Source organism: Schistocerca gregaria, chromosome 9 (assembly GCF_023897955.1).
Source record: "Schistocerca gregaria isolate iqSchGreg1 chromosome 9, iqSchGreg1.2, whole genome shotgun sequence".
NCBI classification, from domain to species: Eukaryota; Metazoa; Arthropoda; class Insecta; order Orthoptera; family Acrididae; genus Schistocerca; species Schistocerca gregaria.
In genome coordinates this window covers 131,679,160-131,707,123 of record NC_064928.1, presented here as the reverse complement: position 1 = coordinate 131,707,123, position 27,964 = coordinate 131,679,160, and the positions used below count along the sequence as shown (strand labels likewise).

Genomic DNA, 27,964 nt, shown 5'->3' with positions numbered 1-27,964 from the left:
TTGGTAGCACGAAGCGCCAATTACGGCAGTAATTTCTACCACGCGTCTCGACTCACAATGAAGACCAATGTTGACATTTAGCATTTAGATTTCTGTTCCTCATTTTCAGCAGCTGTTTTTGAAGAACGAAGATGTGTGCAAACAACACATTAGTTGCGTTATTTTTTTTTAAAGGCAACTGATGTGCCGTTTCTTCACATCGAAACTCTTGTTATTCCATTCACAACCCCATCCCCCAGCGGAATCGGACTTGTTTGTGCCACTTGTACTTGCTTTCACATAGATGAAGTGAGAGACTGGACGTTATGAAAGGTGAAACAGTACTACTTCACAGATTGAAAGTAAAATAATGTTCTACTACAGTTTCAAGTGAACACTTTCTAATATTTACCGAAAATTGAGAAAGAAATATAGGATAAAATAAAAATATTGGCACTCGATATTACCATTTCGATATCGATATAGTCGGAGTTTGAACGGAATGGACAGTGTCTTGAAAGGAGGATATACGATGAACATCAACAAATGCAAAACGAGGATAACGCAATGTAGTCGAATTAAGTCGGGTGATGCTGAGGGAATTTGATTAGGAAATGAGACACTTAAAGTAGTGAAGGAGTTTTGCTATTTGTGGTGCAAAATAACTGATGATGGTCGAAGTAGAGAGGATATAAAATGTAGACGCAATGTCAAGGAAAGCGTTTCTGAAGAAGAGAAATTTGTTAACATCGAGTATAGATTTAAGTGTCAGGAAGTCATTTCTGAAAGTATTTGTACGGAGTGTAGCCATGTATGGAAGTGAAACATGGACGATAAATAGTTTGGACAAGAAGAGAATAGAAGCTTTCGAAATGTGGTGCTACAGAAGAATGCTGAAGATTAGGTGGGTAGATCACATAACTAATGAGGAAGTATTGAATAGGATTGGGGAGAAGAGAAGTTTGTGGTACAACTTGACCAGAAGAAGGCACCGGTTGGTAGAACGTGTTCTGAGACATCGAATGATCACTAATTTAGCACTGGAGGGCAGCGTGGAGGGTAAAAATCGTAGAGGGGGACCAAGAGATGAATACACCAAGCAGATTCAGAAGGATGTAGGTTGCAGGATAGAGTAGCATGGAGAGCTGCATCAAACCAGTCTGAGGACTGAAGACCACATCAACAGCAACATATTCGGAGTAAGTGACGTTGGCAGTAAATACCGATATTTTCTGGGAAAGGTATCGGTATTTAAATATGTCGAGATTTTATCAAGAATCCTAAAACGAACCAGAAAGCAGTTGACCTTGACTGGTGGACTGGAATTCGGCACGGGAGAAAAAGATTTCTGCGCCGTAGAGAGAGAGAGAGGGAGAGAGCAAGAAGTGTGCCGTGCCGTTCGCGGTTTCGTGTTTGGACCGCGGCGTCACGTATGCGGCTGGGAATGCCGCACTGGCGGACGGCGCATATTTTTAGTGGGGGTTGCAGCAAGCTGGCCCGGTGCCGGAGCGGCCGCACCGCGGATATGAGGAGTAAGGGCGGGGCGGCTGGCCTGAGGTACGCCATACATCTCCGTCGTGGCACTCCGGCTCGCTTGTTGCGCTTTAATTTCTCCCGCTGCAGATTACTCCCTTCACAAGAGACACGCATATATGTCACGCACTAGTACATCCTCTGAGTCTAATAATAAATTTTTCTCAAGTACCGCACCCACTACTCAGGGCGAAGTAGGCACGACAAACCACCGAGAATATATCAAGGTTACGAAACCACACTGCTGGAAAAAAACGAAATTTACACTACTGGCCATGAAAATTGCTACACCAAGAAGAAATGCAGATGATAAACGGGTATTCATTGGACAGATATACAGGGTGTTACAAAAAGGTACGGCTAACCTTTCAGGAAACATTCCTCACACACAAATAAAGATAAGATGTTATCTGGGCATGTGTCCGGAAACGCTTAATTTCCATGCCAGAGCTCATTTTAGTTTCGTCAGTATGTACTGTACTTCCTCGATTCACCGCCAGTTGGCCCAATTGAAGGAAGGTAATGTTGACTTCGGTGCTTGTGTTGACATGCGACTCATTGTTCTACAGTACTAGCATCAAGCACAACAGTACGTAGCATCAACAGGTTAGTGTTCATCACGAACGTGGTTTTGCAGTCAGTGCAATGTTTACAAATGCGAAGTTGGCAGATGCCCATTTGATGTACGGATTAGCACGGGGCAATAGCCGTGGCGCGGTACATTTGTATCGAGCCAGATTTCCAGAACGAAGGTGTCCCGACAGGAAGACGTTCGAAGCAATTCATCTGCGTCTTAGGGAGCACGGAACATTCCAGCCTATGACTCGCAACTGGGGAAGACCTAGAACGACGAGGACACCTGCAATGGACGAGGCAGTTCTTCGTGCAGTTGACGATAACCCTAATGTCAGCGTCAGAGAAGTTGCTGCTGTACAAGGTAACGTTGACCACGTCACTGTATGGAGAGTGCTACGGGAGAACCATTTGTTTCCGTACCATGTACAGTGTGTGCAGGCACTATCAGCAGCTGATTGGCCTCCAGGGGTACACTTCTGCGAATGGTTCATCCAACAATGTGTCAATCCTCATTTCAGTGCAAATGTTCTCTTTGCGGACGAGGCTTCATTCCAACGTGATCAAATTCTAAATTTTCACATTCAACATGCGTGGGCTGACGAGAATCCGCACGCGATTGTGCTATCACGTCATCAACACAGATGTTCTGTGAACGTTTGGGCAGGCATTGTTGGTGATGTCTTGATTGGGCCCCATGTTCTTCCACCTAAGCTCAATGGAGCACGTTGTCATGTGCTGCTAGAACATGTGCCTTTAAAAGTACGACTCAACATGTGGTTCATGAATGATGGATCTCCTGCACATTTCATTCGAAGTGTTCGTACGCTTCTCAACAACAGATCCGGTGACCGATGGATTGGTAGAGACGGACCAATTCCATGGCCTCCACGCTCTCCTGACCTCAACCCTCTTGACTTTCATTTATGCGGGCATTTGAAAGCTCTTGTCTGCGCAACCTCTACGCAACCCCGGTACCAAATGTAGAGACTCTTCGTGCTCGTATTGTGGACACAATACGCCATTCTCCAGGGCTGCATCAACGCATCAGGGATTCCATACGACGGAGGGTGGATGCATGCATCCTCGCTAACGGAGGACATTTTGAACATTTCCTGTAACAAAGTGAAGTCACGCTGGTACGTCCTGTTGCTGTGTGTTTCCATTCCATGATTAATGTGATTTGAAGAGAAGTAATAAAATGAGCTCTAACACGGAAAGTAAGCGTTTCCGGACACATGACAACATAACACATTTTCTTTCTTTGTTTGTGAGGAATGTTTCCTGAAAGTTTGGCTGTACCTTTTTGTAACACCTTGTATTATACTAGTACTGACATGTGATTACATTTTCATGCAATTTGGGTGCATAGATCCTGAGAAATCAGGAACCAGTAACATCGTTTGCTAGGATGGTGCACACCCTCACAATATCATGTTGTGTGTTTGGTGTAACCAAAGTGGCATTCTGCACCGTTAATTACTACCAAGACACGAAATGATAAAAGCTGCCACAAATACTCAACAGCTAAGACAGCTCACTGTTGCTGTTGAAAACAAATCTACTGGTAAAGCTGCGTTTTTAGAATTGTTAAAAAGGGTACGAAATTATGCACCGACCTGTTGCTCGTTTTTAAAAGTTGTATTAAAAAACTAAAAACCCGCCTCGACTGCCGAAAAAGCACCTAGTTTTAAGCGTTAACCCAGGTTTCGACGTAGATAACTACACCTTCTTCAGAACAACAATAAAACCCACACGTGCCTAAGAAGACCTCTGTCAATGATTAAAAGAACACCATATCTATACATTTATAAACGAAAAAGAAAAGGAAAACACAAACAATCATACGTCCAAAGACAAAACCACTACTTAACTTGATGGTGTACGCTCCACCTCACAGCGGCCTATGTACGATGGGCCATGACCCGCCATAAACTGCAGCTACAAACGGTCAGTCACTCACAAGCCTGACCCGCTGCCTATGCAGTTGAGCAGGACAAGGGAACTGGCTTTAGGTATAGTTCTTAAGAGTTCCTCCTGTTGTCATAGGTACCTTCATACGTATATAAGTTTCTTTACCAGCACAAGCAACTGTGTGCGGTTATTTTTTAGGTTTCCTCTCCTATTTATCTCGTCTCTTGTTCTATGCATTTCATTTTTTCATATACGTTGATTCACGGTTGGGAATATACGGGCTATTTAGCCCCGCCCATCTATAAACTTTCTCGTATTCATATGCGCATGCGCATTCAAGGAACTGCCCTTGTCTTGCGCATGTGCGTACAAAGCGGGTCAGGCTTGTAAGTGAGCGACCGTTTGTAGCTGCAGTTTATGGCGGGTCATGGCCCACCGAACGTAGGACGGTGTGAGGTGGAGCGTACACCATTAAGTTAAATAGTGGTTTTGACTTTGTACATATGTACTGTTTGTGTTTTACTTTTCTATTTCGTTTATAAATGTATAGCTATGGTGTTCTTTTAATCTTAGGCACTTGTGGGTTTTATTGTTGTCCTGAAGAAGGTGTAGTTATCTACGCCGAAACCTGGGTTAACACTTAACACTAGGTGGTTTTTTTCGCAAACGAGGCGGATTTTTAGTTTTTTAATATGTTAACCAACGAATGCTGACACGCTGCGATGTTGAAGGTTTTTAAAAGTTGTTTATCCACATGGGGTTTTGGAAGGATAGTTCCTGTGGTGTGCGTACTGGAAGACCTTCGGTACACACACTATCAGATTATTTGACTTGTCGCTCTAATGAAGTGGGAGAGTGTCAGCAATATGTCTCGTGGTCTTGTCGTGGCGTGTTCATCTTCTGACATTAGGTCAGACGATAGAAATGCCACTTGCACGCTTAGAGTAGCAGATTGATGGTGACCAACTTTAAACAGAACTTGAATAATTTTCACACACATTTATTAAAATAATAACTAGCATAGAATTACTAAACTTGATTCTGGATGCTATTTACAATTGATACTCTGAAGTTCCTTTGGTCTTGGTACATTAATCTTATTCTCACATACCTCTGATACTTGACAAAGTGTCTATACATTTCTCTTCATGGCTATGTACAGGAATATGATAATCTTATTAGGCGCAGAGTGAAACTTGACTATACACTGGTACAGACTAACGCAGACTGGTACAGACAAATGCAGACTAACCAATCTGTACACTCGTTATAATACCTCGCGCGTTCAGGTATCACTGCGCGAGTGTGATCCACGAGGAGTAAAGGTTCTACGTTAGCAGCAATCTCATTGGCTGCGTTACATATTAATACGCAGATCTGCGGAAGCAGAGTTTGGTCCGTCTCTAAGACAGCGCCATCTCGTAGTGCGGAGACAGACGAGAGCTGCGCCTGCGCTGTTGTGCCTAGCGGGGCGCGCTCTATTTTGGGAAAGTTGTGTGCGCACTGACTATGCGCAACTATGTGCACAACAGTTCCCCATCTATAGACCAGCCTGCAGTTACTGGTAGTGTGTATTCTCTGTCAACCACTGCATCCTGTCATGGCAGGAGGAGAGGAGTTGCAGCCTCGCTAACAGAAGTATTCCGTCTGCCCCTTTTGCAGAGGACGCATCGACATCGACTGGCCTCTGTGGCGATGGTGGCCATGTTGGCAGCCCTGGTGGGATTCCCCTACGCCACGGCCAGACCGGAAGGCGGTGGCGCCGAGCAGCCCGAGGTAGCGACGGCCGACCCCGCCGACAATGACGTGGACGGCGCCGGGCTGGGTGTGGACGTGGAGGAGACCGTGGCCGAGGTGCAGAGACGGCTCAAGGAGAACCCGCACCTGCCACGGCTCACGCCCGACGAGATTAAGGGGCTCATCCGCGAGATCACCGCCAACGAGACGGGCCAGCCGGAGCAACCAGCGGACGACGCCATCGCCACTACCGCCACTGCTGCCACCACAACCACCACGACCGCTAGCAGCAATAGCGACACCAACAGGTAGTGTGCACATGTCGGGGCCAAAATATCATCTGTAGCATTTTCATAACCACGAGCTACATTTACCCACAATATACGAGAGTTTATGTGAAACATAAAATTTGCAGTGGTTCTGGTGTTATTCAATCTCTATATTGAGCAAGCAGTGTAGGAAACAAAAGAAAAATTCGGAGTAGGTATTAAAATCCATGGAGAAGAAATAAAAACTTTGAGGTGTGCCGATGACATTGTAGTTCTGTCAGAGACAGCAAAGGACTTGGAAGAGCAGTTGAACGGAATGGATAGTGTCTTGAAAGGAGGACATAAGATAAACATCAACAAAAGAAAAACGAGGATAATGCAATGTATTCGAATTAAGTCGGGTGATTCCAAGCGAATCTGATTAGGAAATGAGACACTTAAAGTAGTAAAGGAGTTTTGCTATTTGGAGAGAAAAATAACTGATGATGGTCGAAGTAGAGACGATATAAAATGTAGACTGGCAATGGCAAGGAAAGCGTTTCTGAAGAAGAGAAATTTGTTAACATCGAGCACAGATTTAAGTGTCAGGAAGTCGTTTCTGTGAGTATTCGTAAGGAGTGTAGCCATGTATGGAAGTGAAACACGGAAGATAAATAGTTTGGACAAGAAGAGAATAGAAGCTTTCGAAATGTGGTGCTACAGAAGAATGCTGAAGATTAGATGAGTAGATCACGTAACTAATGAGGAAGTATTGAATAGGATTGGGGAGAAGAGAAGTTTGTGGCACAACTTGACTAGAAGAAGGGATCGGTTGGTAGGACATCAAGGGATCACCAGTTTAGTATTGGAGGGCAGCGTGAAGGGTAAAAATCGTACAGGGAGACCAAGAGATGAATACACTAAGCAGATTCAGAAAGATGTAGGTTGCAGTAGGTACTGGGAGATGAAGAGGCTTGCACAGGGTAGAGTAGCATGGAGAGCTGCATCAAACCTGTCTCAGGACTGTAGAACACAACAACAACAACAACAACAACACAATGAACAGACACTTCAAACTCCCATGAACAAAAAACAAATGATATGACCACACATTGACATGACGTTGTGCATCATTGCACCGCTTATTCTTAAGATTCCGCCGGCCGGGGTGGCCGAGCGGTTTTACATCTACATCTACATCTGCATTTATACTCCGCAAGCCACCCAACGGTGTGTGGCGGAGAGCACTTTACGTGCCACTGTCATTACCTCCCTTTTCTGTTCCAGTCGCATATGGTTCGCGGGAAGAACGACTGTCTGAAAGCCTCCGTGCGCGCTCTAATCTCTCTAATTTTACATTCGTGATCTCCTCGGGAGGTAAAAGTAGGAGGAAGCAATATATTCGATACCTCATCCAGAAACGCACCCTCTCAAAACCTGGACAGCAAGCTACACCGCGATGCAGAGCGCATCTCCAGCAGAGTCTGTCACTTGAGTTTGCTAAACATCTCCGTAACGCTATCACGGTTACCAAATAACCCTATGACGAAACGCGCCGCTCTTCTTTGGATCTTCTCTATCTCCTCCGTCAACTCCTGGTACGGATCCCACACTGATGAGCAATACTCAAGTATAGGTCGAACGAGTGTTTTGTAAGCCACCTCCTTTGTTGATGGACTACATTTTCTCAGGACTCTCCCAATAAATCTCAACCTCGTACGCGCCTTACCAACAAGTAATTTTATATGATCATTCCACTTCAAATCGTTCCGCACGCATACTCCCAGATATTTTACAGAAGTAACTGTTACCACTGTTTGTTCCGCTATCATATAATCATACAATAAAGGATCCTTCTTTCTATGTATTCGCAATACATTACATTTGTCTATGTTAAGGGTCAGTTACCACTCCCTGCACCAAGTGCCTATCCGCTGCAGATCTTCCTGCATTTCGCTGCAATTTTCTAATGCTGCAACTTCTCTGTATACTACAGCATCATCCGCGAAAAGCCGCATGGAACTTCCGACACTATCTACTAGGTCATTTATATATATTGTGAAAAGCAATGGTCCCATAACATTCCCCTGTGCCACGCCAGATGTTACTTTAACGCCTGTAGACGTCTCTCCATTGATAACAACATGCTATGTTCTGTTTGCTAAAAATTCTTCAGCCACACAGCTGGTCTGATATTCCGTAGGCCCTTACTTTGTTTATCAGGCGACAGTGCAGAACTGTATCGAACGCCTTCCGGAAGTCAAGGAAAATAGCATCTATCTGGGCTGCCTGTATTTAATATTTACTGGGTCTCATGAACAAATAAAGCGAGTTGGGTCTCACACGATCGCTGTTTCCGGAATCCATGTTGATTCCTACAGAGTAGATTCTGGGTTTCTAAAAACAACATGATACTCAAGCAAAAATATGTTCTAAAATTCTACAACAGATCGACGTCAGAGATATAGGTCTACTACCTGTGCTCTTTTCCAATCATTTGGAACCTTCTGTTCCACTAGAGACTTGCGGTACACGGCTGTTAGAAGGGGAGCTAGTTCTTTCGCGTTTTAGGCGCTACAGTCTGGAACCGCGCGACTGCTACGGTCGCAGGTTCGAATACTGCCTCGGGCGTGGATGTATGTAATGTCCTTAGGTTAGTTGGGTTTAAGTAGTTCTTAGTTCCAGGGGACTGATGGTCTTAGAAGTTCAGTCCCACAGTGCTCAGAGCCATTTGAACGATTTTGAACCTTAAGATTCCAGTAGGGCACGTTTCTAGATGAGTCAGCCAAATTAAAGCTTTTAATTACTTGTAGCTCGTTAACAGATGGTGAAGGCACAAAGAGAGAGAGTTTGGAGCGCAGACGATGGCTTACCAACAGTCGCCAGAGGTGAGATGGACTTTTTGAAACCATCTACACAATGAGGTAGGTTAAGATCCCAAGTATGACATCCTGCTGCTATTCACCCTGATCAGCCCTCGTTTATCGACAAAAATAAGAATTCGGAATTTTACATCACGCCTGAACCGTGGATTTACTTTCTAAATATTTTCTTAAGGAATTTACTGTATTTACTAGCGACTCATCACGAACATTAACACATTTCATCACACTAAATGAGCGTGGAAGTAATACCAGTGGGTAACTGATGAAAACAAATTTCTTTCAACCAACAAACGGAAATTTTATTCCTAAAAACCCATTCCTTTTTTAAAAACAGATTTAAAAATTATAATCAGAAAGCACCCTCTAAATATCGAGTTACAATTTATTCAAAGGCAGGAATAACAATTTTTTATATAGTATCAGGTTTCGGGCTGAGAAGCTTGCCGCTCCCTTTTAACACGGCCGTAGTCACGACCGCTCACCACAACCTCTGAAAGACTACACTGGTGCAAATCTGCAACGCACCACATTACTTTAAACTAGAAGTCTTAACAACTCACACAAACACATACACTATGGTGCAACTTGTTTTTAAAGGAAAACTCTTACGGTGGAAGGGTGGCAACTTTGTGTACTAAAACGACCAATTAAATAAAAAGCCATGAAATGCAGTCTTACATAAAATGTACAAACATGCTCTACATTACTCATATAGCGCCTCTCAAGATGATAGGCAAGATAAAAACATATTTCAGGAATTCGGCCTTTACACCTTAAGCAATAAATTCGTCAACAAGAAATCCGACAAACATGACAGAGGCAGCTATTAACGAACGGCAGACCGACCGACAGACAGACAGACACTAACTGCCTAACAGATGCCGACGGGAGACAGACGAGCAAGCTGGGGACTAGAGACTGACCAAGAAAACCAGTAGAATTTAACAAGTAAACGAAACAACATATCACGAATCACTTAACTTCTAGTAAACTGCGATGTCTGGCGAAGACCTAGCGCAGCACGCCAAAACGCTCTCTCGAACCGTCCACTGCCAGCCGCTTCAATGGACGCAAGAAAGCGCGCCGATCTCCCGTCTCACGGCGTCGCAGCTCTTACCGGCCAGACCGATGTCATGGGTTGACTCCTGTTGCTCTCGTGTCGGCCGCGAAGCCACTACCCCTCGCTATACGGCGTGGCCCACTGGACTGACGTGGTGACCTCACCTGCGCCAATGCTCAAGGCGGACAAGTCATCACGTGTCCAAGTGCGCGACCGATCAACCGAAGGATCCAACCTCCAATCACCATTGCCTGAACAAACTCGAGAAGACTGGCGGCCTAACACATACTAGCACTCTGGACGACAGACACTGACTGCCCCACACTGACCCGGCTGACCACCTGACCAGGCTCTCCCAGACTGACCGACTGCTGATGTTTTTTTTGTTTTTGTTTTTCTTTATTGTGATTCCATTCCCCTGCCCCATATGGGCAGGGGAGGGCTGTCAGCGGCACAATCCGCCGCTCTTCAGCCGAGTGACACTACAACTAAAACAAGAATAAAATGATACATACATAAGGAGATAAAAAAGGGGAACATAAAGCAGAGTAAGGGGAGAAAATGGAAGTGAAATATACACTGACATGGAGATGTTCATGGGGGACAGTTAAAAAAAGAAAGTTAAAAAACAATTGGCGATTCTTAAAACACAGAGAAGACACTGAATGCGCAGGCACAGGTTAAAAGTCGCCCACAGTAGTAAAAACACTCTGGAACAACACACTTAAAACCCACTTGGAGCACACACGACAAACAATAAAATTGCCAGGTGGGACCTGCCGAGGGAAAAGGTCAGAGAGTATGGAAAGAGGGGAGAGCGAGGGGCAGCTGGGGAAGCGGCGGGATGAAGAGAGGAGGGCCATCAGTGGGTTCACGAAGAGGCAGGAGACACATGGGGCAGGAGAGGAAGAGGGAAGACAGGGCAGGAGGGAGTGCAGAGACACTGGAAGGAGGCACAACAGATGGAGGGCGAGTAGGAGGGGGAAGCCGCTCAGGAGGAGGGAGGAGGAGGAAAGGGAGCTCAAAGGAGGAGGAAAGGGAGCTCAGAGGAGGGGGCAGGAAGAAGGGGTTAGAGTTGGTAGGAAGGGTAGATGTCAGGGTAGGATAAAGGGCTAGGAAGGCGGTGTCATTAGCGAACTGGAAAGATGAACAGGAGGGGGAGGTTTGGGCACATCAGCAGTGTACAGGAGATAGAGGAGAGGGGAAAGGACAGAACCTTGGGGCACGCCGGCAGAAGGGTAGAAAGTATGGGAGTTGGAATTGTGGATAGTCACATAGAAGGGACGATAGGAGAGGAAGGAAGCAACGAGACGGACGAAGTTGATGGGGAGAGCATAGGTGTGAAGTTTGAAGAGGAGCCCGGGATGCCAGACACAGTCATAGGCGTTCTGGAGATCAAGGGAAACAAAGATAGCGGAGCGACGGGAGTTAAGTTGGAGGGAAAGAAGATCGGTAAGGTTAAGGAGCTAGTCGTTGGTGGAGAAGGAAGGCCAGAAGCCACAATGGGTAAGAGGAAGGAGGCGATGCTGGTTAAGGTGGCGGTGAATACGGCGAGAGAGGATGGCCTCTAAGACCTTACTGAACACGGAGGTGAGGCAGATTGGACGATAGGAAGAGGTATCAGAGGGGGGTTTGTTAGGTTTAGGGAACAGCAGGACACAGGAAGTCTTCCACAGGTCGGGATAAAATCCAGGGGAGAGGAGAACACTGTACAGGGTAGCAAGGGCAGACAGGAAGGATGGAGGGGATTCCTTGAGATGACGGTAGGTGACGCCATCATGACCAGGGGCGGTGTTGCGTTTGGAGCGGAGGACAAGTGCGATGTCTTGTGCGGTGATGGGAGTGCTGATGTTTGAAGGGAGCAACCGATCCAAATACTGGAAACTAGGGGCGAACGGGGGGACAGAGGTGTCAGCGCGGTCAAGGACGGTGGGGACGAGGGAGTAATCAAATCGGGGATCGTCAGGAATGGAGAATACCTCGGTTAGGTGGGAAGCAAAATGGTTAGCCTTACTGAGGTTGTCAGGAAAGGGTCGATCGTCATGGAGGATGGGGTAATGCGAGGTGGGATGGCTGCCAGTAAGGAGGTGGAAGGCTGACCAGTACTTGGAGGAGTTCACAGGGGGGGTGGAGTTGAGGCGTGTGAATGTCTGGCGCCAGTCCTGGCGTTTCTTCGCTGTAAGGAGCCTCCGCATATGTCACTGTAATAGCCGGTGGCGGGTGAGAGTATCCCGGTCATGAGTGCGGAGGAAGGAGCGGTAGAGCCTGCGGGATTCATGCAGAAGAAGGACGGCCTGTGGAAGAAGCGTAGGGTGGTGAGGGTGAATGAGTTTGGTACGGACATGAGCCTCCACAGCGTCAGTGATGGTCTTCTGAAGGAAGGAAGAGGCATGGGTGATGTCACCAGGGTGGTGAAAGGAGACGGGGTAGCTTTCGACCTGTAACGCAATGGATTCCCGGTAGGCATCCCAATTGGTACAGTGGTAGTCATGGACAGACTTTGGAGGGGGCTGCTGGTGCTCATAGCGCCCCTTAAATGCACATGAACTGGCAACCTTTCCCCTTTCCCACCAGAGGGAGACACCAAAGCTGCGATTGCCACAGCGGCGCCACCGCCAGAAACGGAAGGCGACTGCTTTACACTACGCGCTGCGGCGCGCTCTTCAAAACAGCAGATTTTACCGCGTCTCAACGCCCATTAACTTTAGAAAAGCAATCCTGTCGGGCCTGGTTGCACAGCAGAATGGGTAGAGTAAGGGTCTCACTTTCAAAAGGGTGTGGGATCAAATCTTGTTAGATCATTTTTTTATTTTTAAGTCTTTATTGTAATGTTTTATTTTTATTCACTTAATTGGTTTAAATGTAGTTTTTTATTTCTATTCCTTTATCACATTTTTTTAATCATCGAATGAAGTTTTTTATTATTTTACATTTTTCTCTTTGTATCACTCTTTTTCCACTCGGAAATTCTGCGAATATGAATTCAATTATATTTGTTGTTCCACAAGCTGCGACATCGTCACAAAAAAACGATGACCCGTATATGTGATAAGTTTCCTTTAATTTACGCCTATGGTCACAAACTTTTGGTTAACAGATTACCGGTTTCGATCTTTAATGACCATCATCAGGTTTGTTTCATAAAAACAAAGTCCTAAAGTGCTGCAGCACTTATATTTGTTGTTGCTGTTGTGGTCTTCAGCCCAGAGACTTGTTTGAGGTAGCTCTCCATGCTACTCCATCCTGTGCAAGCTTCTTCATCTCCCAGTACCTACTGCAGCCTACATCCTTCTGAATCTGCTTAGTGTATTCATCTCTTGGTCTCCCTCTACGACTTTTACCCTCCACGCCGCCCTCCAATACTAAATTGGTGATCCCTTGATGCTTCAGAACGTGTCCTACCAACCAATCCCTTCCTCTACTCATGACACAAATTTGTCTTCTCCCCAATTCTATTCAGTACCTCCTCATTAGTTATGTGATCTACCCATCTAATCTTCAGCATTCTTCTGTAACACCACATTTCAAAAGCTTCTATTCTCTTCTCGTCTGAACTATTTATCGTCCATGTTTCACTTCCATACATGGCTACACTCCATACAAATACTTTCATAAAAGACTTCTTCACACTTAAATCTATACTCGATGTTAACAAATTTCTCTTCTTCAGAAACGCTTTCCTTGCCATTGCCAGTCTACATTTTATATCCTCTCTACTTCGACCATCATCAGTTATTTTGCTCCCCAAATAGCGAAACTCCATTACTACTGTAAGTAGCTCATTTCCTAATCTAATTCCTTCGGCATCACCCGATTTAATTCGACTACATTCCATTATCCTCGTTTTGCTTTTGTTGATGTTCATCTTATATTCTCATATTTATCTACTATAACATTGAAACATTTGAAAATGCCGATCAGTCGGTAAAAAAAAAAAAAAAAAAAAAAAAAAAAAACCACGAGAAAGAATGTATTGCTATTGACTGTGTAGTGATGTCAAAAATGTATCTTTTGTTACAACATGTGTATTTGTTGGCTAGTAATTGCCTTACAAAGATTTAAAGCATAAATTCCTATTGCGCTACGAGCAAAATAAGGCAGAAAGACTGGATTTATAAGCAAAACGAAATTCAGGAAAAATTAAATCAATATTTTATACACAAATTTAATTAAATTCACATGTACAAAATTTCCAAGTGGTAAAAATGTGATACGAAGCAACATGAGAGCAAACGACTGGCTTCGCTGTGCAAGTCACTTGGGTCCTGTCTTACATATACACTACAACCCCTTACACACTCAGGTATCAACTCAGCTGGTAGTAAAGTTCTTGTGCCACTTTGTAGAGAGCATATCACATTGCTGCCAAGGGAGTTTCGTATCTACATCTACACTCCTGGAAATTGAAATAAGAACACCGTGAATTCATTGTCCCAGGAAGGGGAAACTTTATTGACACATTCCTGGGGTCAGATACATCACATGATCACACTGACAGAACCACAGGCACATAGACACAGGCAACAGAGCATGCACAATGTCGGCACTAGTACAGTGTATATCCACCTCTCGCAGCAATGCAGGCTGCTATTCTCCCATGGAGACGATCGTAGAGATGCTGGATGTAGTCCTGTGGAACGGCTTGCCATGCCATTTCCACCTGGCGCCTCAGTTGGACCAGCGTTCGTGCTGGACGTGCAGACCGCGTGAGACGACGCTTCATCCAGTCCCAAACAAGCTCAATGGGGGACAGATCCGGAGCTCTTGCTGGCCAGGGTAGTTGACTTACACCTTCTAGAGCACGTTGGGTGGCACGGGATACATGCGGACGTGCATTGTCCTGTTGGAACAGCAAGTTCCCTTGCCGGTCTAGGAATGGTAGAACGGTGGGTTAGATGACGGTTTGGATGTACCGTGCACTATTCAGTGTCCCCTCGACGATCACCAGAGGTGTACGGCCAGTAGGAGATCGCTCCCCACACCATGATGCTGGGTGTTGGCCCTGTGTGCCTTGGTCGTATGCAGTCCTGATTGTGGCGCTCACCTGTACGGCGCCAAACACGCATACGACCATCATTGGCACCAAGGCAGAAGCGATTCTCATCGCTGAAGACGACACGTCTCCATTCGTCCCTCCATTCACGCCTGTCGCGACACCACTGGAGGCGGGCTGCACGATGTTGGGGCGTGAGCGGAAGACGGCCTAACGGTGTGCGGGACCGTAGCCCAGCTTCATGGAGACGGTTGCGAATGGTCCTCGCCGATACCCCAGGAGCAACAGTGTCCCTAATTTGCTGGGAAGTGGTGGTCCGCTGTGCCGTGCTTGTGATCATTGCTTGTACAGCCCTCTCGCAGTGTCCGGAGCAAGTATGGTGGGTCTGACACACGGGTGTCAATGTGTTCTTTTTTTCCATTTCCAGGAGTGTATGTTCGATTACATTCTAGAAGTATCCACAAATGTCAAGAATCATGGTACTGGAATGTTCTGTAACTGTATAATACCGTATATGTTCTGGCCGGAGGAATTTCGCTCCGCGCTCTTGTATGTGCAAGTGCTGAATAAACCTTCGTTAAGTGAAGTCAGTGTTCACCGTTCATCTACTTACACCTTCTTCTACGTGACAATATTGGCAGATCCGTACCAGGTCGAAATGGAGGAAAATATCGAAGCTATTCGGAAGTGGGCTGCTGGATCTGTTTTCGGTAGGTTCGAACAACATGTAAATGTTTTGGAGATGCTTCGGGAACAAGTGGGAATCTCTGGAGGAAGACGACGTTCTTTTCGAGAAACGCTATTGAGAAAAATTAGAGAATCGCCATTTGAAGCTGACTGCCGCCAAAATGCCTTGTTCCTAAGAACCACGAAGATGAGATACGAGAAATGTGGGTTCATACGCTCTATTAGCGAGTGTAACAGGGAAGGAAATGACAATTAGTGACAGGGTAGCCTCCGCCACGCGCCGTACGGTGGTTTGCGTAGCATCTATGTACACTCCTGGAAATGGAAAAAAGAACACATTGACACCGGTGTGTCAGACCCACCATACTTGCTCCAGACACTGCGAGAGGGCTGTACAAGCAATGATCACACGCACGGCACAGCGGACACACCAGGAACCGCGGTGTTGGCCGTCGAATGGCGCTAGCTGCGCAGCATTTGTGCACCGCCGCCCTCAGTGTCAGCCAGTTTGCCGTGGCATACGGAGCTCCATCGCAGTCTTTAACACTGGTAGCATGCCGCGACAGCGTGGACGTGAACCCTATGTGCAGTTGACGGACTTTTAGCGAGGGCGTATAGTGGGCATGCGGGAGGCCGGGTGGACGTACCGCCGAATTGCTCAACACGTGGGGCGTGAGGTCTCCACAGTACATCGATGTTGTCGCCAGTGGTCGGCGGAAGGTGCACGTGCCCGTCGACCTGGGACCGGACCGCAGCGACGCACGGATGCACGCCAAGACCGTAGGATCCTACGCAGTGCCGTAGGGGACCGCACCGCCACTTCCCAGCAAATTAGGGACACTGTTGCTCCTGGGGTATCGGCGGGGACCATTCGAAACCGTCTCCATGAAGCTGGGCTACAGTTCCGCACACCGTTAGGCCGTCTTCCGCTCACGCCCCAACATCGTGCAGCCCGCCTCCAGTGGTGTCGCGACAGGCGTGAAGGGAAGGACGAATGGAGACGTGTCGTCTTCAGCGATGAGAGTCGCTTCTGCCTTGGTGCCAATGATGGTCGTATGCGTGTTTGGCGCCGTGCAGGTGAGCGCCACAATCAGGACTGCATACGACCGAGGTACACAGGGCCAACACCCGGCATCATGGTGTGGGGAGCGATCTCCTACACTGGTCGTACACCTCTGGTGATCGTCGAGGGGACACTGAATAGCACACGGTACATCCAAACCGTCATCGAACCCATCGTTCTACTATTCCTAACCGGCAAGGGAACTTGCTGTTCCAACAGGACAATGCACGTCCGCATGTATCCCGTGCCATCCAACGTGCTCTAGAAGGTGTAAGTCAACTACCCTGGCCAGCAAGATCTCCGGATCTGTCCCCCATTGAGCATGTTTGGGACTGGATGAAGCGTCGTCTCACGCGGTCTGCACGTAAAGCACGAACGCTGGTCCAACTGAGGCGCCAGGTGGAAATGGCATGGCAAGCCGTTCCACAGGACTACATTCAGCATCTCTACGATTGTGTATATTTTCAGTTTCAGAAGTTTTCTGATTGCACGTTTTGGATACTGTTGCGTGCTGCAGATCTTGTGACTAAACTGTTCTGCTGTTTCTACTGATAATTTGCCGATTAAATACCATTCTGGCAAGAGGGCATCACTTTTGCTACTCTAAACCAGTGTCCAAAAGAAGAAATGAAATGAGCTGTAACCATCAGAGTCCAGACGAGTGACTAGGAGCTTTTCTTTTTATATTTCATTTTCTGTCCCTGAACAAAGTGTGGGCAGATCTGCACACGTTCAGGACTCATTGTAGCGTCAGCGTCTTTTCAGCAAAATAATAGCCGAGATGGTACCTGACAAGAGGGAGTTTCAATCGGGAATTTTTTGGGAGGGGATTTAGAGTTCTGGCGCTGGTTCTAAAACCAAGGAAAACCTCCTGAAAACACTGTTCAGAACTGATTCATGGGGACTACTATTAATTTCGTCGTCGAACGATATGTCTCAAACAAAATATGTCAAAAAGGATTTTTTATATATATACAGAGTGAAGTCAATGATATGCTCGTCGGGTGCAGTGTACGTAAGACATTTCCATTTACAAGCGTTGTAATCGACAGCTATGGTCGATGACCGAATGTGGCATCACATTGTCTTCAACCTCTCTCGGTGTGAGAGGCTTCGCTTTGCACACATGACGCTCCAAAGGGCGTACTGGTGACGTCATATGGGAAGCGGATGAACTGTCATTGCTCTCGGTTTTCTGTTCTTCAACAGCTGGAACTAAGGGTGTGTGTGTGTCTGACGGCTGTAAGTGCGGACAGGCTGTTGATGTTTCTTGGAAGTAGGTGCACGTTTACTCCTTTCATCTTGAATGACGGCAGTGCCCTTGTTACAGCCGCTGCAAGGGTATTCAGGACGTGTTTTGACTAGAGGTTTGAAAAGTCGCTCTGTTAATCTGACATAATCGTTAGCCTCCACAATAATGAGTAAGGAAATCGTTTGCTTATTAAATTAAACAAGAATCACAGTTACTTCAGTTTATTGCATTTAAAACGCACGATAAAACATATGAAAATGATTGACCAATCAAACCCATACCTCGGCAATGCTGATTAAAGGATCTGCGATCTGATTGTAATAAACGCGTAAAAATACAGAACGATTACATTCACGAAATCATACCATGACTAACGTTAGATAGCGCTAAAGAAGGATGTGTGTCTGCAGCTGTAGCCAGAGTCGAAAGTATGTTAACGTAAAATCGTCTTCCGGACGAAGCTTGAAGTTACTGAAATTCGGTAAAAATGATATGGCTGCCTCTCTACAGCTCACATGACTGTCTCGCCTACCAGTTCAAATGGTACAAAAGGCTCTGAGCACTATGGGACTAAACATCTGAGGTCATCAGTTCCCTAGACTTCGAACTACTTAAACCTAACCAACCTAAGGACATCACACGAGGCAGGATTCGAACCTGCGACCGTAGCAGCAGCGCGGATCCGGACTGAAGCGCCTAGAACCTTTCGGCCGTAGCGGCCGGCTGGCTACCAATAGTCTCATGATGTTGATGTGCAAATGGAGGCTGATGTGGCTCCGAAAACAGTCGCTGGTCGCGTTGGCGACTAGGTTCAACTCAGCAGGATAATTTTCCAAGTCGCCAGGTCACCTATTCAGAGAGGTTGCTCGGCTAACGAGGTGTGGAGAAGTATCTGGTGGTGACGAGTCCCGGTGGTGGAGATCTACATCTTCATCTACATGACTACTCTGCAATTCACATTTAAGTGCTTGGCAGAGGGTTCATCGAACCACAATCATACTATCTCTCGACTATTCCACTCCCGAACAGCTCGCGGGAAAAACGAACACCTAAACCTTTCTGTTCGAGCTCTGATTTCTCTTATTTTATTTTGATGATCATTCCTACCTCTGTAGGTTGGGCTCAACAAAATATTTTCGCATTCGGAAGAGAAAGTTGGTGACTGAAATTTCGTAAAAAGATCTCTCCGCGACGAAAAACGTCTTTGCTGTAATGACTTCCATCCCAACTCGTGTATCATATTTGCCACACTCTCTCCCCTATTACGTGATAATACAAAACGAGCTGCTCTTGTTTTCACCCTTTCGATGTCCTCCGTCAATTCCACCTGGTAAGGATCCCACACCGCGCAGCAATATTCTAACAGAGGACGAACGAGTGTAGTGTAAGCTGTCTCTTTAGTGGACTTGTTGCATCTTCTACGTGTCCTGCCAATGAAACGCAATCTTTGCCTCGCCTTCCCCACAATATTATCTATGTGGTCCTTCCAACTGAAGTTGTTCGTAATTTTAACACCCAGGTACTTAGTTGAATTGACAGCCTTGAGAATTGTACTATTTATCGAGTAATCGAATTCCAACGGATTTCTTTTGGAACTCATGTGGATCATCTCACACTTTTCGTTATTTAGCGTCAACTGCCACCTGACACACCATACAGCAATCTTTTCTAAATCGCTTTGCAGCTGATACTGGTCTTCGGATGACCTTACTAGACGGTAAATTACAGCATCATCTGCGAACAATCTAAGAGAACTGCTCAGATTGTCACCCAGGTCATTTATATAGATCAGGAACAGCAGAGGTCCCAGGACGCTTCCCTGGGGAACACCTGATATCACTTCAGCTTTACTCGATGGTTTGCCGTCTATTACTACGAACTGCGACCTTCCTGACAGGAAATCACGAATCCAGTCGCACAACTGAGACAATACCCCATAGGTCCGCAGCTTGATTAGAAGTCGCTTGCGAGGAACGGTATCAAAAGCTTTCCGGAAATCTAGAAATACGGAATCAACTTGAGATCCCCTGTCGATAGCGGCCATTACTTCGTGCGAATAAAGAGCTAGCTGCGTTGCACAAGAGCAATGTTTTCTGAAGCCATGCTGATTACGTGTCAATAGACCGTTCCCTTCGAAGTGATTCATAGTGTTTGAATACAGTATATGCTCCAGAACCCTACTGCAAACCGACGTCAATGATATCGGTCTGTAGTTAAATGGATTACTCCTACAACCCTTCTTAAACACTGGTGCGACCTGCGCAATTTTCCAATATGTAGGTACAGATCTATCGGTGAGCGAGCGGTTGTATATGAGTGCTAAGTAGGGAGCTATAGTATCAGCGTAATCTGAAAGGAACCTAATCGGTATACAATCTGGACCTGAAGACTTGCCCGTATCAAGCGATCAGAGTTGCTTCGCAACCCCTAAGGTGTCTACTTCTAAGAAACTCATGCCAGCAGCTGTTCGTGTTTCAAATTCTGGAATATTCCATTCGTCTTCCCTGGTGAAGGAATTTCGGAAAACTGCGTTCAATAACTCCGCTTTAGCGGCACGGTCGTCGGTAACAGTACCATCGGCACTGCGCAGCGAAGGTATTGACTGCGTCTTGCCGCTTGTGTACTTTACATACGACCAGAATTTCTTCGGATTTTCTACCAAATTTCGAGACAATGTTTCGTTGTGGAACCTATTAAAGGCATCTCGCATCGAAGTCCGTGCCAAATTTTGCACGTCTGTGAATTTTAGCCAATCTTCAGGATTTCGCGTTCTTCTGAACTTCGCATGCTTTTTCCGTTGCCTCTGCAACAGCGTTCGGACCTTTTTTATGTACCACGGGGGATCCGTTCCATCTCTTACCAATTTATGAGGTATGAATCTCTCAATTGCTGTTGCTACTATATCTTTGAATTTGAGCCACATCTCGTCTACATTTGCATAGTCAGTTCGGAAGGAATGGAAATTGTCGTTTAGGAAAGCTTCTAGTGACACTTTATCCGCTTTTTTAAATAAGTTTATTTTGCGTTTGATTCTGATGGATTTGGAAGAAACTATATTGAACCTAGCTACAACGACCTTGTAATCACTAATCCCTGTATCAGTCATGATGCTCTCTATCAGCTCTGGATTGTTTGTGGCTAAGAGGTCAAGTGTGTTTTCGCAACCATTTACAATTCGCGTGGGTTCGTGGACTAACTGCTCGAAATAATTTTCGGAGAAAGAATTTAGGACAATCTCGGAAGATGTTATCTGCCTACCACCGGTTTTGAACAAGTATGCCTGACGGTGGAGCATCGAATGCTTGCTGAAAGGAAGACTCGCGTTTTCTCGGTTTCGTTCGCCACGCCAATTCAATTGGCTAAACTATGGATATTTCGAACGCCAACCAGTAAAAAGATGCCTTAAAACAGTGGTTGTCAACCTGGGTAATTGACAGCACGACACAGCAGTAACTAAATAAGGGGTGTTATTGTGCTGTAAACATTGTTATTATTATTATTATTATTATTATTAGTTGCAAAGCTCAGAGAGTGGAAAATAAAGATGGTTCATTTTTTGTTCTTCTTATTCTTCTAGTTCTTTTTATTTGCCCGCCGGTTTTTATCATTTGCGAGAATTTAGCTTTTCTTTCTTCGCGCCATTTTGTTCCGGTTCTTCGGCTTTTGTCTCTGGTTTAACCTCCTATTTTTCTACTTTTATTCTAAAATTGTTCTTTACGTCTATTTCTTATTTGGTAATTTTGGCTAATTCCAAGTCATTTTTCACATTTTGGATCCATTCTCCTCCATTAGCGAAGTAATTTACGTATATTGCTGTTCTTGAAAATGGTTCAAATGGCTCTGAGCACTATGGGACTTAACATCTATGGTCATCAGTCCCCTAGAACTTAAAACTACTTGAACCTAACTAACTTAAGTACATCACACAACACCCAGCCATCACGAAGCAGAGAAAATCCCTGAACCCGGGAACCCGGGCGTGGGAAGCGAGAACGCTACCGCACGACCACGAGATGCGGGCTTGCTGTTCTTTTTGTTTGTCTGTCTTCGGGAAGCTTCATTTTGTGGACATAGAATTTGAGGCGTATTTTCCTCATGTCTGTCTCTGCGTTAGAATATTCCTCAATTTTGGACGTTTTCTTATGTGTTTGATAATTTATTCTTCTGTTGGCGGTGTAGAATCGTTTTGTTGCAGGGCTTTGGTGTTGGATATTGGGAGGGTGTCTGTTGGTTCTGGACAGTTTAGTAGTGTTTCAAAATATTCGGATAGTACTTCACAATTTTCTTCATCGCGTAGTGCTAAACTACCATAAGGTTTTCGGAAGCAAGCATTTTGAGGGTTATACCCTTTAAGGTTTGCGAAGGTCTTAGTATTGTTATTGCTACTACTATTACTATTTGTGCCTTTGGTCAGACACAAGGCATTAACAACGTGAAGTCATCCAATTTCTGCCAGTTCAGGAGTGCAGAAATCAAGCGATTAACGAACATTAAGAACAGTGCACACATTTTAACTTGGTTAATTTTAAATGGGGTTGCAGTTTGCAGGTCTTGCAAGTGCCGCAATGGAGACGCGTAATGCAAGGGAAGCGTGTTTTGTAACAAATGTCAACCCTCACTGTCGACAGTAAGTTTTCTTACCCGAGAAGACGTTTGGGTAGCACTTGCGATGCTCCACGACTTCTTTCGTCATGCATTCTAACACCTTCGTTCCCCCCCTCCCCCCCCCCCCCCCCCCCCGACACATACACCCACACACACAAACAGACGCACAAACTAAATATCATACAGGTTTCACCATTTTAAAAATAAAAGTGTTCCTAGAAAAGTCTTTCATTCTACAGTTTAGTTAGGTGCTAAAGTTGGTGATAATGCGGGGGAGTCCAGGGGAGGGGGGGGGGGGCGGGGAGCCGGAAGGGGGGGAGAGAAGGTCGGGGGTACCAGTTAATATCTGACTGCTCCCAGGGGTAATGGTCTAAGAAAGTTTGGGAACAACCGCCTTAAAATAAGTGGTCCGTTTCTCTGGCTCTGGTTTCAGGCGGCTAATCAGTACTACACTCTCTGACACTTGGCACTGAAAAACTGTGTCCTGATATCTTTCTGTGTCGGTCTGTGGCCCAAGAGGTGGAACCTCAACACAGTAGTCGAGAGTTTTTCTGTCTGTAACTTCTAAATTATTTATGTTAGTCAGGTGTGGCTTTTCTTAACCCGCCAGGATAGCCGAGAGCGCTAACGCGCTGCTTCCTGGACACAGGTAGGCGCGCCGGCCCCGGATCGAATCCGGTGTGCCGGCCAGCCTCGATGTGGCTTTTAGGCGGTTTACCACACCCTACTAGGTGAATACTGGGCTGGTTCCCACGTCTCGCCTCAGTTACTGGACTCAAAGACATTTAAATCACATTCACACTATTTCACGATTTACACTAGAGGCAGATAGCTGGGGTACACTGATTCCGTCCTGGGGGGGTACGGGGGCAGGAAGACCATACGGCCACGGACACGGCGCAAGCGATAGCTAGATAGTCATGGCTTTTCTTACACTGCATTAAACGTGCGGTTTTTGTAGTGCCCCTACTCGGTGGTGCCCCATGTTGTGAAATATGACCTAATTTTTGCGTTCTCCCTTCTCTTTCTGATTTTATCTGCTGGGGACGATGTATATTGGAGAAACTGTTTTATGCATTCTGTTCGTAAAAGTGCCGCTGCGAACCTCACCAAAACGGGATATCTCCCCCTCCCACTCTGGTGGTGGTCCTACACTACAGAAGATCGTATCTGTATAGTGGATTCAGCGGTAACTTCTGAAAGAAAAGCTGGCCAATAGAGGGCATTGGCATGTGCAGCTGGCGGCTAGTGGCTTCTGAGGATTCTCCTGGGGATGGGCTCCGCTGTCCGGCTAATTTACCCGCTGTGCGCCTGCAGCTCACGGCAATATGCTTCCAGAGTTGCCTCTTACTTACATGAACCATGCAGTCTACTATAAAAACGTAACCTCTGTTTTCTATGGCAATCGCTCATACTGATACACATCTCATTTCTCCGTGGGGATTAATTATTCCGATTTCATTCCTCTTTTTAACTCTGGTTTACGAGGTCTGTTCAAAAAATTCCGGAACATTCGTAATTCCGCGCCAATGGTGTGTTGGAGCGAAATGCCGTTGGCACCCCTTCACACGTCTCCGTTTAATGTGTAGCTGCAGGAAGTTTCATTGTTTTACGTTTGCTAGCTATTGTTCAGTGCTGTATTGGGTAGAAAGTTCTGTCGCACAGATTGGGAATTTCGAGATGGCAGACTTAAAGGAGCAACATCTGCATTTTGCGTGAAACGCAAGAAAACCTTTACAGAGAGATGCCAAATGGTACAGGAAGCCTACGGTGATGAGTGCTTGAGCCGTACTCGCGTGTTGCGAGTGGTTCACGCAATTTAAAAATTGCCGCACGGAAGTTACAGATGACCCTCGTTCAGAACGTTCTTCTACGTTTACCGACGACGCTCGTGTCGGGAACGTCAACGAAATTGTGCATGCCCATCGAAGACTGACTGTGCGAGAGATTGCAGAGGAATGTAACGTTTCAGTTGGATCATGTCACGAAATCCTGACACAGTATCTTGGAAAGCATCGTGTTGCCACCAAGTTCGTCCCACAGCTCATTAGGGAAGACCAGAAAGACCATCACCTCGCATTCTGAAGAGCTTTTGGATCGCTCAAATGAGAACCAGATGTTCCTTAAGAGCATGATAACTGGTGATGAGCCGTGGGCCTACGATGTTGAGACCTCGATTCACTCTTCACAATGCTAGAGAAAGGCTCTCCAAGACCAAAAGCTCCTCGGGTCAGGTCAAATGTCAAATCCATGCTGGTAGTTTTCTTCGACTCTACAGGATTAGTTCATCATGAATTCGTGCTACAGGGACAAACTGTTAATCGATGGTATTATCGGGACGTGTGGCGGCGCCCGCGAGAAAATGTGAGATGGAAACGGCCTGAAATATGGCGACGCATTTCATAGCTCTTGCGTCACAATAACGCACACCCACATTCGTGTTGGTGCGTGACTATTGGAGAAAAAACGAACTCACAGTGTTGCCTTATCCTCCGTATTGTCCAGACCAGGACTCTGGAGACTGTTTTTTGTTTCCAAAGTTGACAATTCCGTTGAAAGAACGAAGGTTTGCAGCGACAGACGAGATAAAAGAAAATTCGCCAACGGCACTTCGCTCAACCAAGCACGAGTCGTACCAAGACTGCTTCCAGAATGAGAAACGGCGTTGGGAGCCGTGTTTCAATTGTGCAGGAGAGTATGGCTCCGAGCACTATGGGACTTAACTGCCTTGCTTATCAGTCCCCTAGAACTTAGAACTACTTAAACCTAACCAACCTAAGGACATCAGACACATCCATGCCCGAGGCAGGATTCGAACCTGCGACCGTAGCTGTCGCGCGGTTCCAGACTGAAGCGCCTAGAACCCGTCGGCCACTTCAGCCGGCGTGGAGGAGAGTATTTCAGAGGAGACCACCCACACTGAGTAACAGATAAGCGTAGGAAAGCTTTGTGGACAAAGTTCCGGAATGTTCTGAACACACCTTGTGTGGCGTCGATAGTTACGACGCCACAACGTAGGTGAACGCTCTCGTAAGTCGGCACTACGGGAGAAGATTGACGACGCCGACCACAGCGCTCTCTGGCCGACGCTCTGGAGCTCAGGGAGTGCCGTCTTGATTTCGGCCCATTTTCGTCAAGAGCAGACATCCTGGAAATATCGCTTCTACTACCGAATGGGCTAACTTGCAATTGAGACTTTGTATTAGTTACGTTCAGTTTAAGTTTGGACAGCAACGAGTATCTGTTAGTTTTGAGATTATACAGAACAGTCATCCTAACTTCACAAGATTAGACATGGACTACGGCTTCACACCTCCATGCTCATCCTAGCCAAAGTTATCTTGTTCTTGTTGTGGTCTTCAGTCCTGAGACTGGTTTGATGCAGCTCTCCATGCTAATCTATCCTGTGCCAGCTTCTTCATCTCCCAGTACCTACTGCAACCTACATCCTTCTGAGTCTGCTTAGTGTAGTCATCTCTTGGTCTCCCTCTAAGATTTTTACCCTCCACGCTGCCCTCCAATACTAAAATGGTGATCCCTTGATGTCCTACCAACCGATCCCTTCTTCTGGTCAAGTTGTGCCACAAACTTCTCTTCTCCCCAATCCGATTCAATACTTCCTCATTAGCTATGTGATCTACCCATCTAATCTTCAGCATTCTTCTGTAGCACCACATTTCGAAAGCTTCGATTCTCTTCTTGTCCAAACTATTTATCGTCCATGATTCACTTCCATACATGGCTATACTCCATACAAATACTTTCAGAAATGACTTCCTGACACTTAAATCTATACTCGATGTTAGCAAATTTCTCTTCTTCATAAACATTTTATATCCTCTCTTCTACGAAATCATCAGTTATTTTGCTCCCCACATAGCAAAACTCCTTTACTACTTTAAGTGTCTCATTTCCTAATCTAATTCCCTCAGCATCACCCGACTTAATTCGACTACATTCCATTATCCTTGTTTTGCTTATGTTGATTTTTATCTTATACCCTCCTTTCAAGACACTGTCCATTCCGTTCAACTGTTTTACCAGGTTCTTTGCTGTCTCTGTCGGAATTACAGTGTCATCGGCGAACCTCAAAGTTTTTATTTCTTCTCCATGGATTTTAATACCTACTCCGAATTTTTCTTTTGTTTCCTTCACTGCTTGCTCAATATACAGATTGAATAACATCGCGGAGAGGGTACAACCCTATCTCACTCCCTTCCCAACCATTGCTTCCCTTTCATGCCCCTCGACTCTTATAACTGCCACCTGGTTTCTGTACAAATTGTAAATAGCCTTTCGCTCCCTGTATTTTGCCCCTGCCACCTTCAGAATTTGAAAGAGAATATTCCAGTCAACGTTGTCAAAAGCTTTCTCTAAGTCTACAAATGCTAGAAACGTAGGTTTGCCCTTCCGTAATCTAGCTTCTAAGATAAGTCGTAGGGCCAGTATTGCCTCACGTGTTCCAACATTTCTACGGAATCGAAACTGATCTTCCCCGAGGTTGGCTTTTATCAGTTTTTCCATTCGTCTGTAAAGAATTCGTGTTAGTATTTTGCAGCTGTGAATTATATGAAGTTGATATTTACTTGTTTTTTTTACTCTTTTAAAAGTGTTACATGCAGCACCGAAGTGCTTCACCTCTCCTACCTCTACTCGCCTCCTTCACTCTCGGCCTATATTACAGAAGCAGGTCACAGGAGTAGACCCACGCATCGCCTATCCAGGCGGGATAAAAAACCTTGTATGCTAGTCACAGGACAGTTTTGCAAAAACCGCACTGTAGGCAGGTGCGGAAATTACTCCTGGTTCATATTGTGGGGAAAGAAAACTATGAAGTTGTGCTGAAAAGTAACACATTCGTCTTCTTTTTGTGAAAACTCTTAACTATTTTTAAGTAAAACAAACGTTAACATTCTACATCTTTATTCTTCACATCTACATATTTATTTCTGAACATAGTCACTGTGGCAATTAACATATTTCTCCCAACGAGAGACAGGGTTGTCGATACTTTCGCTGTACGATGTTTGACTCTGTTGATGGAGCAACAATCTCACCTCTGCCTGGACCGCTTCATCACTATCCAACGTAAGGCGTCGCATTGTTGTAGCTGCCGCAGCAGTCGTATGTCGTCTAGCATTGTCGTGCTGAAGCAGCGGGAGATCCATGTGTGGAAAAACTCTTCGAAAGTCTGCTTTCAGTTTTCTGGGGGTCTCTTGTGCACGAGAAGTGAGAAACTTGACTGAGTAATATGCATGACATGTAATACCTCATCTGATATTGCCAACAGCGCAAAAAATTCGGAGGCATTACTTTTCACCATGCCCTAGTACATTTTATCTTTCGTTCTTATTTTTACCTCCAACCAGCCATATATATCGATTTTGATTAATTGCAATTGATTTCAATGATGCACATAGCATAGTAATCGATGT

At 45.7% G+C, this 27,964-nt stretch overlaps 1 protein-coding gene across 1 annotated transcript in view; it reads left to right on the top strand.

The window, feature by feature from the left end:
- LOC126291901 (proteoglycan 4) overlaps positions 1-27,964 on the top strand; it is a 274,929-nt gene that overhangs the window by 133,723 nt on the left and 113,242 nt on the right. Inside the window, exon 2 of the mRNA XM_049985630.1 lies at positions 5,662-6,044. Within this exon, the coding sequence (XP_049841587.1) occupies positions 5,662-6,044 (383 nt within the window). The remainder of the gene's footprint in view (positions 1-5,661; positions 6,045-27,964) is intronic.